Raw genomic sequence first — 14681 nt, forward strand, 5'->3', positions numbered from 1 at the left:
TATATTATCAAAATTACACAATAAATATTGTTTACCAGTATAAATAATCGTAACAGCGTGGACGAGTTATGCTTTTCCTCATCAGTAAACCATACTAAAACATTAAAGAAAATTAATTGAAGAGTGGTATGTACTCTTTTGTTTCTTAGAATGTTTTCATTCCAAAAATAATGTAACAGAAACATCTACATCAGACTAAAATGATAGCCAGCAGATGTTTTCTATAGACATACCTGTCAACCTCCACGGCTCCATGCCCTTACAAACTGTCGTATTTTCCCTTACAAAATACAAAAAAATCTTACACTATATATTTTTTTCAAACGTGTTTATTTATGTAGTTTAACATGTTATATTGTACATGTGTTTAGTTATATAATTCTGTACATATTCTTAATAATGAAAAAATAAAAAACAGGAACAATTGTTATCAGCGTACCTAAAATATCCATTAATAACACTTTAAATTTAGATATTTTTTTGAGGAAAAAATTAGTTGGCATTTCTATTTTGAAAACCAAACCACATTATTAAACATTAGTGCTTGTATTTTAAATTTCAAACAGACTATTTAACAGGGACAGAAAATACAAACCTTTGCAGCCTTTTGACTGGGAAACATGTTTTTCATAAGCCTTGTGAAGTGATCGGCAACTGTTGGCGGTATGTTGTGCTCTTTATTGTTTTAATAAGCTTATTATACGATTGCTATTGTCGGAAGCGCAGCAGAATGCGCGTTCACGCGAGGGGGGGGATTTAGCAGGGGAGTCGAAATTGGGCACTACAGCGGCAGACACATGCTCACAGTAGCATCAAACGCTCGCTTCGTTTGCGACGAAAAAAACGATACAGAGATAGAGGGTACCGCGGCGAACTCGTTTGACTTGATTGATTTGCCGTTTCCTGATAGTCGGTGTACACCAGATGGTACCCATAATTGACAAATTTGCGTTTTTCCGTACAGATTTTCTTGTACGTCGTACACGTCTTAAAATGCATAATAAACGTACTTTGAACGGCAAAAACAGGTATGCTATAGAACTCTTATCAGCGTAACGGGGGAGCAGTTCACACTGGGACACAACATATTTTAGAGATTTTAAACATGCAAATGCGCCGCTAACTGAAATTCGAATTTAGGTGAAGAATATTCTATATTAAGGCAATACAGAAATTATGGGAAACCATGAATTGGTTTACAATGTTTTCACTTATTTCTGTTACTGTTGTCAAGCAATCATGACTGGGGACATAGCATTTCAATGTACTTGCGCTATGTCATTACTATGTTACCTATTATGTTATTATCAGGTTGTAATTATTAGAAGTAGAGTTAAAATACTCTCAGTCAATCACTGAAATATCACTTTAGAAATTATTAATATAATGTAAATGATTTTCTGTGACAGTTAGAAATCATATTAAATTTGGTTACTTATTTGCACAAAGGGAAACCGGTTTGATATGGATTTCCAAAATAGCAGCTTAGCTAGATGGCTCGCTAAATAGCTAAAAGGGTAGCTTGATAGTTAGCTAGAAAGGTAAGCATATAAAAAACTTAAAGGGAGTTAGCTAAATGAGTAAAGAGCCAACTAAATAGCCGGAATGAAAGCTTAAAAAAAAACCTACATAGCTACCTAGAACATTTAGCTTGATAACTAGGAAAAAAGATTAAATGTTACGTAAGATAGCATGCAAAAAACATGTAAAAGGCTAGGAAGATAGCTAAGAAGGTAGGAAGATCGCGAGCTAAAACTGATTTTTTTTTTGTTCATTCACTTAAAAACCCATGAATTGTAATTTTGTCTTCGATAATTGCCCTTCCGCCGGATAACTGGCCAAGTTCTAGTTCTCTGGTTCTAAGGAAGCTACAGGCATCACGTTGGTGTATACTGATTCAAGTTTTAAAAACAGCAATCATGTTTTCTAAACTGAATATACAGGCTATTTGTGAACCATGTCAAGATTTTGCTTACTTTGATCCCTCGTCAGTGGGCAAAGTTGCATGCGAGTGCCGGAGGGGGACGGATAGAGCTTTGTTGCTACTGAAACGTTGACATGCCGACCCACAGCCGCTAACCAGAGGCAAACTGTCAGCCTGCGGCTGTTTCATTTTTCATTTTTTCAAGCCTCCCTGATGGCAGCTTGGTAGGCACGAATAGTAAAGGAGGCGGCAGCGGCGCAGGGGCGTCTGCCCACCTACATTTACGCTCTGGCTGCCCAAAGAAGAGTGGATGAATAAAAAAATGTAACAAGACAAAAATAAACAGGAAAAAGAAAGAAAAAAGGGTAAAAAAGAAAGAAATGAAGTAAAAAAAAGGAAAAAGTTAGGGGGAAAAAAAGAAACAAAACAGAAGAAAAAAGAAATAATCAAATAGAAAAAGGAGGGGAAAAAAGCAGGGGAAAAAAAGGAGAAAGATTTTGAGGGTCCCTAGATCAGTATACCACCAATGATCATGTAATATTATGCACAAAATTGATTAATGATTATTAGTTTATTAAAACAATCTATTATTCGACCAAATTATAGTTGCATTTATTTTATCACTCTCCAGTGAACTTTTACCTAATTTAAACTTCCAACCTTTTTATACTAAGCAACATTAAAGTCAAGCAACTCAAAAAAGTGTCAGTTTAGAATTAAAATTGTCTTTATAGTGCAGCAACAAATAAACAACACAATACAAGAATAAAAGAAACTGTCAAAGACCAGAAACGGAGACATGACCCACTCGTGTTCGTTTTACTCGGCTTTATTTAGAAGGAGGAAAGGCCTTGCACCCCGATCCGGTGATTGTCGGTCACGGGTAGCAGATCGCTTGGAACGCAAAAGTGGCACTTCCGTGGCGAGCGAAGGCAGTGTCGAAAGCGGGGAAAGAACAGGTTGATTGCCGGGACGGTGGAGCAGCAACGTAATAGGGGTCGAAAAAGTGCTTGCCTAGCGTGGGGCTGAGGTTCGCAGACAAACTGACAACCGTTGACAGAAAGACGGGGGTTTGAAAAGAGATCAGCAGCCAATCAGTTTCCGAAGCCGTTGGCGCCAACGGAGCAGACCCAGGTGCCCCGCATCAGTAATAATTACAGAAACGTTTTTTTTAATCTAATCGTAAAACACATCCCTGAAAAACGCTCGAAACATGACAATTATTTTACAAATTTAAAAAAAACAAAAAATATAAAATTCAAAACAATTTTAGCATTTTATATACTCGACAAATTTAAAGTCGACAAAACATAACCTTTGCAAAAAATGCTTATAGATCAATCAAAAGGGGAAAAAAGCGTCTAGAAAAAGCCTGTCTATTCCTTTAAATATGTCGACTCAAAACGGCGGTCCAGGGTGGAATGTGGCCCTAAGGATGAAAGTTTGTGGCTCCTGTCTTGACATAAAAGTTAAAGGGATAGTGTCTATTATAAATGCCACCTAGAGGTTAAAAATCTTCATTTGTTTAAACTATTTTGATGACTTATGATACAAGCGTGCATTTTTTTTAAAAATACTCATAGGTCTGGAAACTCTACATTTATTTGATATAACATAAAGGCGCTGACATAATTGTCGGGCATTTTCCTGCTAGAGCTCCCTCCAAAATCCTGAATTTTTTTCTTTGTCTTTGTTGTTTTTGTTTTTAATCGTTTTTTTCTGATTTTTCTTTTTGTTCTTTGATTTATTTGCTTTTTCTCTTTTTATTTTTTCTTATTTCTTGTTTTTTTTCTCATTTTTCTTTTATGTCTCTTTTGTTTCTTTTTCTTCCTTGCTTTTTTCTCTTTTGCTTTTTTCAATTATCCCTTTTTCCTCTTTTTTATTTATTTATTTATTTATTTTTTTATCCAACATATTTCCTCCCGCAGCACAGTGGTTAGAGCGTGTGCGGCACAGTTCTGAGATCATGAGATCGAACCTCCTGTGTGGAGTTTGTATGTTTCTCCCGTGCTTGCGTGGGTTTCCTCTGGGCACTCCGGTTTTCTCCCACATTCCAAAAACATGCAGGTTATTTGGCCGGTCTGAAATTGTCCCTAGGTGTGAATGAGCGAGCGAATTGTCTGTCCCTGTGTGCCCTGCGATTGGCTGGTAACCAGTTCAGGGTGTCCCCTGCCCACTGCCCAAGGACCCTACTGAATGGAAGGATGGATATTCCCCCCCCCCCCTATTTTTTTCCTTTCCTTTACAAAAGGCTGGGCAATAACATGAGAGGAAAAAAGGTGTTCGTTTATATTACACAATAAAGCGACATTTAGTGGTCGAGTAGTATATACTGTCACTTATATTTTAATGCATCGCTCACAAAATATGTATTTGTTTATTATCCATTAATTTTCATTTTGATTCCTAACAGTTCTTGTTTTTAATTTTTAGATCTAGTAATGTGTAGCAAATTTAAGAACAGTTGATTGAACAAAACAGTTGAGCCTAGCCCTGGCGGTCCCCACGTCAATTGAGTTTGAGACCCCTGTTTTTATAAAACCTGATTTAAGCTGTTGCTGGATGTGCTGTTGCAAATATTTAACGTGCATGCTGTGTAAAAAAGATTGGGGCATAATAATAGTTGTGCCTCCAATTTGATATGCCCACCTTGCTACGGATGTCTGGTGACGGGCTAGGTTTAGGTGTAGGGCTAGGTTTAGGAGCTCGAGTTTGGGCTGAAAGTTAAGTTTAAACCTTTTGTAGACTAGAGATAGGGTTATTAGGGTAATAAACTGATTTAAGGGTTATGAAATACAGTAGGGAGGTGGGTAGGGTTACAGCTAGAGTTAGGTGTAGATGTAGGGTTTGAGCTTAGGGTTTTAAACTGAATGTACTGTTCCATAATCGGTTTAGAGCTTGGGTTTGAAACAGGGTTAGCACTAGGGTTAAGTATAGGGCTAGGGTTGAAAGCTAAGGTTTGGGCCGCAAGTTGGGGTTCTCAATTTATTCTAAGGTTCTCAAATATAATTGGGGCTAGAGTGAGGTTTTAAAACTAAGGTTTAGCCTTTCATTCTTTCTGGATTTCATCTTTTAATTTTATTGAAAAAATGCTGAATGAATTTGGTCATGAATGTATGTATGATCCCTGTTTATTGCAATCAAAATCAATACAACTATCAGGAGATCGAAAGCTGCTGTTGAGTTTAAGCTGTCCGCTTCATTTGGGTATATAATAAAGTGGCTACTCAACAAACCTCAACACACAATTGCATGCGCAAACACACAAAGGTGCCTTTGATCAGGTCGAACATTGTGTGTTTGCATTCGATGATGTCTCTAAGGCAACCTTAGATGTTGATGGTGACAGAAGTGTCTCTGAAACTTTTCGGGTCAGAGGAACAACCTTGTAGATACAACGTGACATGTATTATACTCCTGTAATACATATCCCACCAGGTCACCATTGAAAACAAGGCACTTTCAAGTAGAAACCCCAGTTCTGTCATGGTTGCCCTGGCGCCCAATTAGTCCCCGCCATGTGGCGCCAGGTTCTGTCACGGTTGCCACGGCGCCCAATTGGCCCCGCCCACTGACACCAGCTGAAACGCGTTTTGCTGCCGGACTACTTAAACGTGGTCTTGCGAGTTGCCTGGTGTCAGGGCGTCTGCAAATCTTCTGCTAGACTCTGTGTGATATGCCAAGTCCTGTGAATCTTGCCTGTGTGTTGATCCTGTTTTATTTTTGGCCCGATCTGTTTGATTTCAATCTACTTCCGCTACTATCGATCACGGATCGAGTGTGCGCGCATTCCTCTTCTCCCCAATGAATTGTGAGTAACGTTACGCGATTGGGTTCTCATTCCTGTTTCCTGTCCTGATTCGTGACAATTTCGCTAATATCGTGGTACCTTATTTAACAATCAACCCATTATACAAATGTTTCTGGATCCGAAGTTCGACTAAAATCTTCATCGTTTTACAATCAGTTTTATGGTATCCTATGTCAGATACGCCACCACTAAAGTTTTGCGCAGGTAGGCACTAACAGCCTCCTGCGTGTTTCATCAGCTAGTTGAGACCCTTGCGACCATCGGCATTAAATTGCCTAATGGTTTAGTCCGTTAATTCATTTGTTGCAGCCACTAAGGCTCGGTTCATATACGCCTTTGCGCATCGTTTACGTTTCCAACCAGGGGTCCTGTAAAAAGAGGATATAAAAAGAGAGCCAGGGTTCCATTTAACATTGAAAGGGAGCAAATTTGATCCCCAAAGACTGCGACGGTGGCAACGGGTGTCACCGTTTTATCAAGCCTGGAGGACAGCAATAAATGGTGATATGGAAAAGCTATTTATAATTTGGATACAAGAAAAAAAGCTCGCTGGGGACACAATCATGTTATTAATTACAGAAATTACGGAAGCGTTCGCCTGCTTGAAAAAACTGCAGGCTTTTCTCACAAAAAGATATCCCGATAAAGCCAAAATCAAATGGTTAATGAAGCAGTTTGTTTAAAACTGTGTGAAAATTTTGAAAAACTTTCTGAGATCTAAACAGAAAACAACAATCGCTGGATTGCTATCATATGCGTCCAGTAACCGAACAGTGAGTTGAAAAGCGTGCCAAGACATATACGTTTTACATTTCATCATTTTCATTCTGTTCTTGGTTAATAAAGCTTTGTACTGTACTTCATCTGTACCCTTATTTATTGTTTTATTTATACTATGCGGTATATTATTTAACAGTGACTGAACAATAGTGTACCTACAAGGCATTTGGAGTTGATTTAATGGGGGATTTATTGCATCGAATAAATCCCTTTTCAATTAATTTCAATGGGGAAACGTGTTTCGATTTACAATGATTTCAGTATACAGTGTCACTGCCGTAACCAATTAAATTTGTAAGTAAAGGTACTACTGTAGCTGTTTGGGGAAGCGCTATTGAACAACTTCTTGTGGTTTCGGCAGGTCCCAACGTCAAGCACCGAGCTCAGCACAGTTCTGATCCCAGGGCCGGCGTCCATATTGGGCTCGGAGAGGCGGGGCCGCGCACACAGCGCCACCAGTCACCTAACGGATGCCATGGAGGGTAAGCTCGTACAACACAGTTAAAGAGTCAAGACAGTATGAAGCGTGTTTGTAACTATAATATAATCAACCAGAACTAGAAGAGGCCCACAAGAAATGCCACCCGTGCTGGTACGCATTTGCCCATCGCCACCTGGTGTGGGAGTGCTCCCCCTGGTGGCTTAAATTCAAGCACCTGGTGAAGATCATGGTGATGGACCCCTTCTTGGACCTAGCAATCACCGTCTGCATCGTCCTCAACACGCTCTTCATGGCCATGGAGCACTACCCCATGACCGATGACTTCAACGGCATGCTCAGTATCGGAAACCTGGTAAGCCACTCGGGAAACATTATAAGTATCAGTTTCGCTACTTAAAGCCCAATTGTGTGTTTTATAGCAACTCATAGTAGTGTTAAAACACTTTTTATAGTATACTGTACCATTGATTCAAATAATGAGCATTAGCACATGTACTCATCTATTAAATCCAGTTTTATAATAATCCAGAGGTTAAGAAAAGTCTAATTATATTACACAACTTGAAGAAACTGACTTCTTTGGCCTCTATGTTACTACTATAGAAGCCTGAATGACTATTTAGCCCCGGTGACCTTTTGTTCAGGATGGTTGCCAAGCCCCATGATTGAGGCATGTGTGGTTTTTCCCCCCTCTGTTTTCTTCTCTAGCTACTCATGTTATTTACTTGGCTGCTGGCAATGGCTCACCAGTAGCTGCTTCATTTACTGTATATTCCCGAGCATTAAGGGCACACAAAAGTCTCAGATTTTTCTATCGTGCGGTGTGCCCCATGTGTCATGTGAAGGGGCAGATGTAGTTAAGGATGTAGATGAAATTGCTATGGGGTGTAATGGGCGTCACCGCTAAAGGGTGAGTTCTGGACGTGTTTATAGGCCTTATGCTAAATTCTGATATTTTTGGGATTTCGTTCACATTTCCAAGTAAATGCGACTTGTATGTGATCTCCTGTGACTTTTATGCATCTCCTGTGTGAACACGACAAGAGGGTGCGTGACGTCACACACAATGCGTCCGTTGTTTGCGGAAGTATTCACGGATGTTAATGGCATAGCGTATCTACAATTGAAAACGAATAAATTCTACACCTCTCCTTCTCTCCATTGAGTGCGTACCCTCTTTTTTGTCCTCCACATGAGAGAGTTGAAGATTAATAAATCAATGCTTCGCAAGTACAGAAAGCTGAAAAAAGAACCTAAACCAGTTTTACCCGTGTGTTTTACCTTGTAATCATTAGCCACAACCAAAATCAGTTTTGCCCCCGTTGTATTTTTAAATATGCACACTTGTATTCTTGTCTGTGTTGTTGTAAGGCGGTGTTCTGCCTAAATTTGACTTTCCTGCAAAATCGGACTTCCGTTTGCGTGAACATGTGTTATAATTGTAGTGTGTATAATGTGTTTAAATCTTGATTGGTGTGATTAAGACAAAAAAAATATTCTTGTCTATATAATGAATTTATTTAGATATATGCAAACGACACCAACACTACAGTGTTGAAAGCATAGGTCGCGCGAACGGGAGTCAGATTTTGCAGGGAAGTCGGATTTAGGCAAAATAGCCACTGCAGCTGAGGGCACCCGCGCCCATTAATCAGGTGTGCCCTATGTATGTGTAAAATACAGAAATACAACCTGCTAAGGACACTGCGCGTTTTAACACGGTGCGTCCTATGCTCATGAAAATACAGTAAATAAAGCTTGCTTAGTCCTGCGCCGTCTTTACAAGCGACATATGGCTCTTTTCATGAGTACATATGGCTCGGAGATGTACTGTAAATTCCAGACTATAGAGCGCACCTGATTATAAGCCGCACCCACCACATTTAAGAGGAAAATCGATTTTGTACATACACAAGCCGCACCTGTATATAAGCCGCATGCGCCCACATTTAAACATGTAACACAAACACAAAATTAACCCAAACCCGACTTCAAGTCCCGCGATTGAATCTAAATGTCCTTGATTAAAGTCCACAGTCCAAAAATCACAGCCGGCAAAATGAACGGAAAATGATACCGGTACTTAAGGTTTGATGCAGACCTGCAGAGTCCAGGTCCCGTTGAAAGTAATCCAAGGAAAAAAGTGTATATTTCCAAAGGTAAGGGTGGGAAAAATATATCAGTGGAACACATTTACTCACGCAACTCCTTTTTCTTTAACCAACTTTTTACCCCCTCTTCTTTCCTTGTCTGTCCCTCACCTTTAGCGGTCCCCACTTAAACTCGGCACCCCGTGTTTGTTCCGCCCCTCATTTTTCGTTCACCCGTGCAAAACATATCAGTATATACAGGGCACATTTTCATCTCCAGTTTACAGTCAGGGTGTCACACCAACTTACCCTGTTTTGGCAGTAAGGTTGCTAAAAAATCCTTTAATTGAAGCTCATTAAACTATGTATGTTCACTGTTGAGATACATTATGATGAAAACAAACGAACCGTGAACAGGTGAAAACACCAGCAAACCATTCAGAGCAATATGATTGGGTGAGCTGTAGAGGTGGGTGGATCTCTCCACACAGCGCAAAGCACTCCCTTCTTCTTTTACTCAGTGCAGTCTACGCCAAAGTGAATTCCGACGATATCCCTACTGTTTGCAGTAATTTGTGACATTTTACTAAAGAACTTTGCTTGCACCTTTTTTCGAGACCATTTTTTGAACTAAAATGACGGTTAAATTGAGATTCAACATTTTTAAGTAACTAGGTGGTATATTATTACTATAGGACTGTGATATTATTATTATTTCTAGATTAGTTCAAATTGTCAACTGACACACTGTGAAATAAAATGTGCTGAAGAATTATAGTGTTACAATTGTGGAGCACATTGTAAAAAATTGGGAGGTCTTCATTGACTTGAAAAGCGCTATATAAATGCAGAACATTTACATTTAAAAACAAATGAAATATGAATTAAGATAATCACAGGTCAACACATTATTTTGAAAAAAATACTAAACAATTTTAACTTTTCACACACTAAACAGATTTAAAGTCGAACAACATACGAAACACAATAAAATGTAAGTTAAAATTGTAACTCTTCTGTGTCAGGACCAGAACAGAGACAGGACCCACTTGCATACGTTTCTCTCAGTTTTATTGGGAAGAATGGAAAGGATTGCACACGCGATCCGATGGTCGCGGGGAGCAGGTCGGTCTGAACGAGGAAGTGGCACTTCCGTGGCGAGTGATGGCGGTGTCGAGAGCGGAAAAAACGGGTCAGTAGCTGGGACAGGAGAGCAAAAAACGTGGTCGAGAACAAAAGACGGGTCGATCGTGAAACAGACGGGGACCAAAACAGGAGTGAGTCAGGGTCGAAAAGCTTGCCTAGAGTAAACTGAGGTTCGCAGACGGACTGACACCCGGCGAAAAATAGACGTGGGTTTAAATAGTGACAGGGAGCCAATCAGAGTCCGAGGCAGTTGGCGCAAAAGGAGCGGGCACAGGTGATTTGCATCAGTAATCATGACATTCAGTGCTATAAATAAATGATAACATACAAATACAGCTTTTGTAAAGCGCACAAAAAATATAAATTGAATAAGTAAATGTAAGGCAAAATATCAGCAGTCTCTAAGATTGGAAAATTGAATGCACTCTACTTTAGAGCAATCAATATCATTAAATGAGGCAAAATTTGACTAATTTCTCTGCTTTTTACACATACAGTACTGTATTTTTGTGTCTTCCGTATTGAACTCAATTATTACCCAACACCAAAAGAGCCCTCTCCATATGTGTAAACAAGTGTGACGTATTGAGGCTGCGTGTGCATTGTTGATGCGAAATGTCAGAAATCATGTCAGTTTATAGCAGCCCATTGACACAAAAATATCGTAAAACATAGATAGCAACAGCCCAAAATAGCACAATGTGCTAGCAGCAATATAGTGACTTTATTAGTCAACAATAGCAAAAACGTTTTATTTGGCCTTGAAAGTGCTTGAAAATTGCTTGAACATGGCCATGGAAAGGGTGTACAAACCCTGTTGATTGTCTGAGCACTATCATGTCCTGGCATGATCTTTCACAAGCACACATATATGAGCAGAAAAATCCAAATCCTGAAAGACACACCAAACGTGAGGATTACAAGACTTATCCACTTAACAGTTCCTTCTCCTGGTCTGACACCCTGACTCTGCGTTTTCTTTTGTGAACTCTGAAAGTTTGCAGAGTTCACATAAGAAGTATGTTGACGTTGCACTGTGCACAGCATCACATGACTGCAGATGACAGCGGCGCTGTTTTACTCTACAGTCTAAAGTCCAAATTGCAAATAGGGTCAAATGCACAGTAGGACCCGGGGATATGAGATGAATATGTTTGAAAATGAGGTAAAAAAAATGATGGCAGTGGATAGAAATCTATCATGATAACCAATTGCGTGCTTAACCCCACTACACCAGGGAAAACATACTGTATAAACATGTATAGCCAGATTAAACAGTAGTAAGCCAATAGTTTATAGCAGGGGGCTCAAACTCACCCAGGACCCAAGGATGATAGTTTGAGGCAACTGGCCCAATATGAAAATTAAAGAGACAGTGTCTATTATTTTCCCACTAGATGCCACTTTGTTCTGTCGTTCCACCGAAATGAGTGCTAAAAGCACTGGGGGAAAAAAAGAAAATAAAAAATAAATAAAAAAGAAAAGATAGAAATTTTAAAAAAGGATAAAAGTCAGAAAGTAAAAGTAAAGAAAAAGAAAGACAAAAATGAAATAAAAAAGAAAGATAAAAAAGAAAAGAAAAGAGAAAACAATGCATTTTGGGAGGGTGGATTTTTTCTTTTTAATTCCTTTCTTTTTTTTTTTTATTTTTCTTTTTTTTTTCTCCACCTTGTACTTCTGCTTTAGACACAGATTGATAAACTAATGTTATGGTAATAGCTTATCACTTCCACGTACGGGAAGTATACGGATGTATTTACCTTCAGCTATTTCAGGGGTGTCAAACTCATTTTAACTTGGGGGCCACACGATAGAACAAACATTCTGTCGGGGGCCGGACTAGTAGATTAAAGAGAAAGAAAAAGAGATAAAGAAATAAACTAAAGAGGGAGGGAAAAGGAGAGAGGGCGGGACAAAGAAAGTAAAAGAGAGAGAGAGAGTGTGAGAAACAAAGGATAAAAAGTCGTGAGAGAGTGGAAAAAGAAAGGGAGAGGAAGAAAGAAATCCAAAAAGAAAAAGAAAGACAGAAGGAGAGAAAAGAGAAAATTGCAAAGGGTATGAAGAGAGAAAGAGTAAAGAGAGAAAAGGAAAAAAGGAAGTTAGAGCAAAAGAGGTTGAAAGACACAAAGAGAGAAAGAGACAAAGAGCAACAAAGGAAGAGAAAAAGAGACACAGAGAGTGAAAGAGACAGAGACACAGTGGGAGAAAGGGGGTGGAAGAGAGAGAGAGAGAGAGAGAGAGAGAGAGAGAGAGAGAGAGAGAGAGAGAGAGAGAGAGAGAGAGAGAGAGAGAAATACAAGTACAGTGTCTTTGTGAGAGGCACCTGGCTTTGGCAACATCAAGTTGACTTATTTCAACCTGCAGCTTGTTTTTCTCTTGCGCTTCTCTGAATGTTTTCTCGCTGGCTGGATTCAATCTCTTAGCGGGCCTGATCTAGCCCGCGGGCCACCTGTTTGACACCTGTTGGCTATTTGATGTGGCCACAGTTCTAACCTTGGGAATTAGTGGTCATTTTTCGTCTCCCATTTCGTTTTATAAATGCACATCTTCAACATTTTAAAAATCTACAAACACTCCTCTTAAAAGGCCAAAAGCGCATCCTTGTTTACTCGTCATTTTTTTTTATAACTTGAGAAAATTACACGTTTAAAAAATATCAAGGAAACGGTGAAAGGCTGACGTCCCACTTGCATTTGTATTCTGATGCATCGTATTGGCTTGAAGACACGGAAAAACCCCAAATGAAATTTCTCCATTCCAGGCTTAAAGGTAGAAAAGCTGCCGTTAGTGGTAGAAGCACAATATTGCACTCCTGTTCTCAAGCCGTTAGAAGAGCGATATTCATCTCCGAGCACGATGTACTCATTAAAAGACCCACTGTTGGCTCTTGAGCCATATGTTACTGACATTGTCATAGAACTCCAAGTACAGTAATGCCCAATGTTCTGAGATGACCGTCTGTTTCAATGTTGTGATTTCAGGTGTTTTCTGGTATCTTCACTGCCGAGATGGTCTTGAAGATCATAGCTCTGGATCCATACTACTACTTCCAAACGGGCTGGAACATCTTTGACAGCATCATCGTGTGCCTCAGCCTCATGGAACTTGGGTTGTCTGACGTGGAAGGGCTCAGCGTGCTCCGATCATTCCGATTGGTGACCGATACCTTCTTTTGCAATATTTTGGCTGTGAATAAAGGCTGCAGAATGTCATTGCTCTGTTTGGGGTGGTGCAGAAGCTCAGCGCTGATACATGGATCATTGATGCGAATGAAGTCTTTATCTGGACAGGGTTCGGTACACAGGGAGTCAGGTATCGGGCAACAGTATCAAGATTAGGGATTGACTGGGTTTTTCAGTGCCGACATATCATTAGTACTAAGAGGAGGCCGAAAACCAATATTTGGAGTAAATATTAATTTGCTGTAAAATCTTTAAAATTGGCATCAGAATTTTGTTATAATGCAAAGAGAAACAAAGAAGTGTTTTGGAATTGTTTGGGAGGGTTGGACCTCTAATCACAAGAGGCAGCAGTCAGGGTCCAAGAGACAACAATGGTTTGGTAATTGGTACACTTCCTTTTGCAAAGGTGACAGTCTAATGGTTCGACAGGCAGTGCTCATGGTCAGTAAAGGCAGCAAGGGTTCGGTAAAATTGGAAAAACAAGGCTGTGACAAAAGAGCTCACAACGTGACTGGATAATCAATGGGCTAGCACTGAGTCATGGGTTCAAATAGTAACGAGAGATAGATGAGTTTGTAAGGTAGTCAGGACAAGTCACACTAGGTGTGTGAGGGAAATTATAACCAGAAAGTAAGTAGAGAGAGAGGGGGGGGGAGAGAACGAGAGAGAGAGAGAGAACGAAAGAGAACGAGAGAGAACGAGAGAGAACGAGAGAGAACGAGAGAGAACGAGAACTGTGAAACAGGATTTACCAAAATCTCATTGATCTTCCAATGTGTCTTAGTGTGATTGTATAATCACAGGACACTGCGTTTTTTTTCAAGGATTTACATGTTTCTGTTTTTCTTCTCCTTTTATTTGCGTGACGGAGTGTTTGGCCAACCCAAATTGTCACAGTTCGGGTTTTAACAGCGCCAGCCAATTATAGGCAAGTTTTAACAGTACTAGCCTAATCAAGCGCACGCTAAATGCGGCGGGTCCTAAATGCGGTATTTTGAAGTTGAGGCGAAGTTTTTGTTTTGTTTTGCTCAATAATTGAACTGAGTTTTTGATTTATTTGATATGGCGCCTCGAAAGGCAGTCTCTAAGCCATGTTTTTGCGGTGCCGTGGACCATGGAGCGATGATTCAATGTAGCCACTCCAAGCACTACATTCATTACGAGTGCTCTGGGTTGTCAATTCAGGACCTAAGCCTCGCGATTCAAATTAAACAAGCTACTTACATCTGCAAGTCCTGCGTCCCCGGCTTATCCGCTGATGATAAGGATTCTTACGCCTCTCTGAGTAGCTCTGGAACGGTGTTCA

At 39.8% G+C, this 14681-nt stretch overlaps 1 protein-coding gene across 1 annotated transcript in view; it reads left to right on the forward strand.

Annotated features, from left to right (window-relative positions):
• LOC148348016 (sodium channel protein type 5 subunit alpha-like) overlaps positions 1–14681 on the forward strand; it is a 191580-nt gene that overhangs the window by 69279 nt on the left and 107620 nt on the right. Inside the window, exons 11-13 of the mRNA XM_088322381.1 lie at positions 6877–6997; positions 7071–7309; positions 13175–13348. Coding sequence (XP_088178507.1) covers positions 6877–6997; positions 7071–7309; positions 13175–13348 — 534 coding nt within the window. The remainder of the gene's footprint in view (positions 1–6876; positions 6998–7070; positions 7310–13174; positions 13349–14681) is intronic.

Source organism: Urocampus carinirostris, chromosome 18 (assembly GCF_059441175.1).
Source record: "Urocampus carinirostris isolate Australia breed hairy pipefish chromosome 18, RoL_Ucar_1.0, whole genome shotgun sequence".
NCBI classification, from domain to species: Eukaryota; Metazoa; Chordata; class Actinopteri; order Syngnathiformes; family Syngnathidae; genus Urocampus; species Urocampus carinirostris.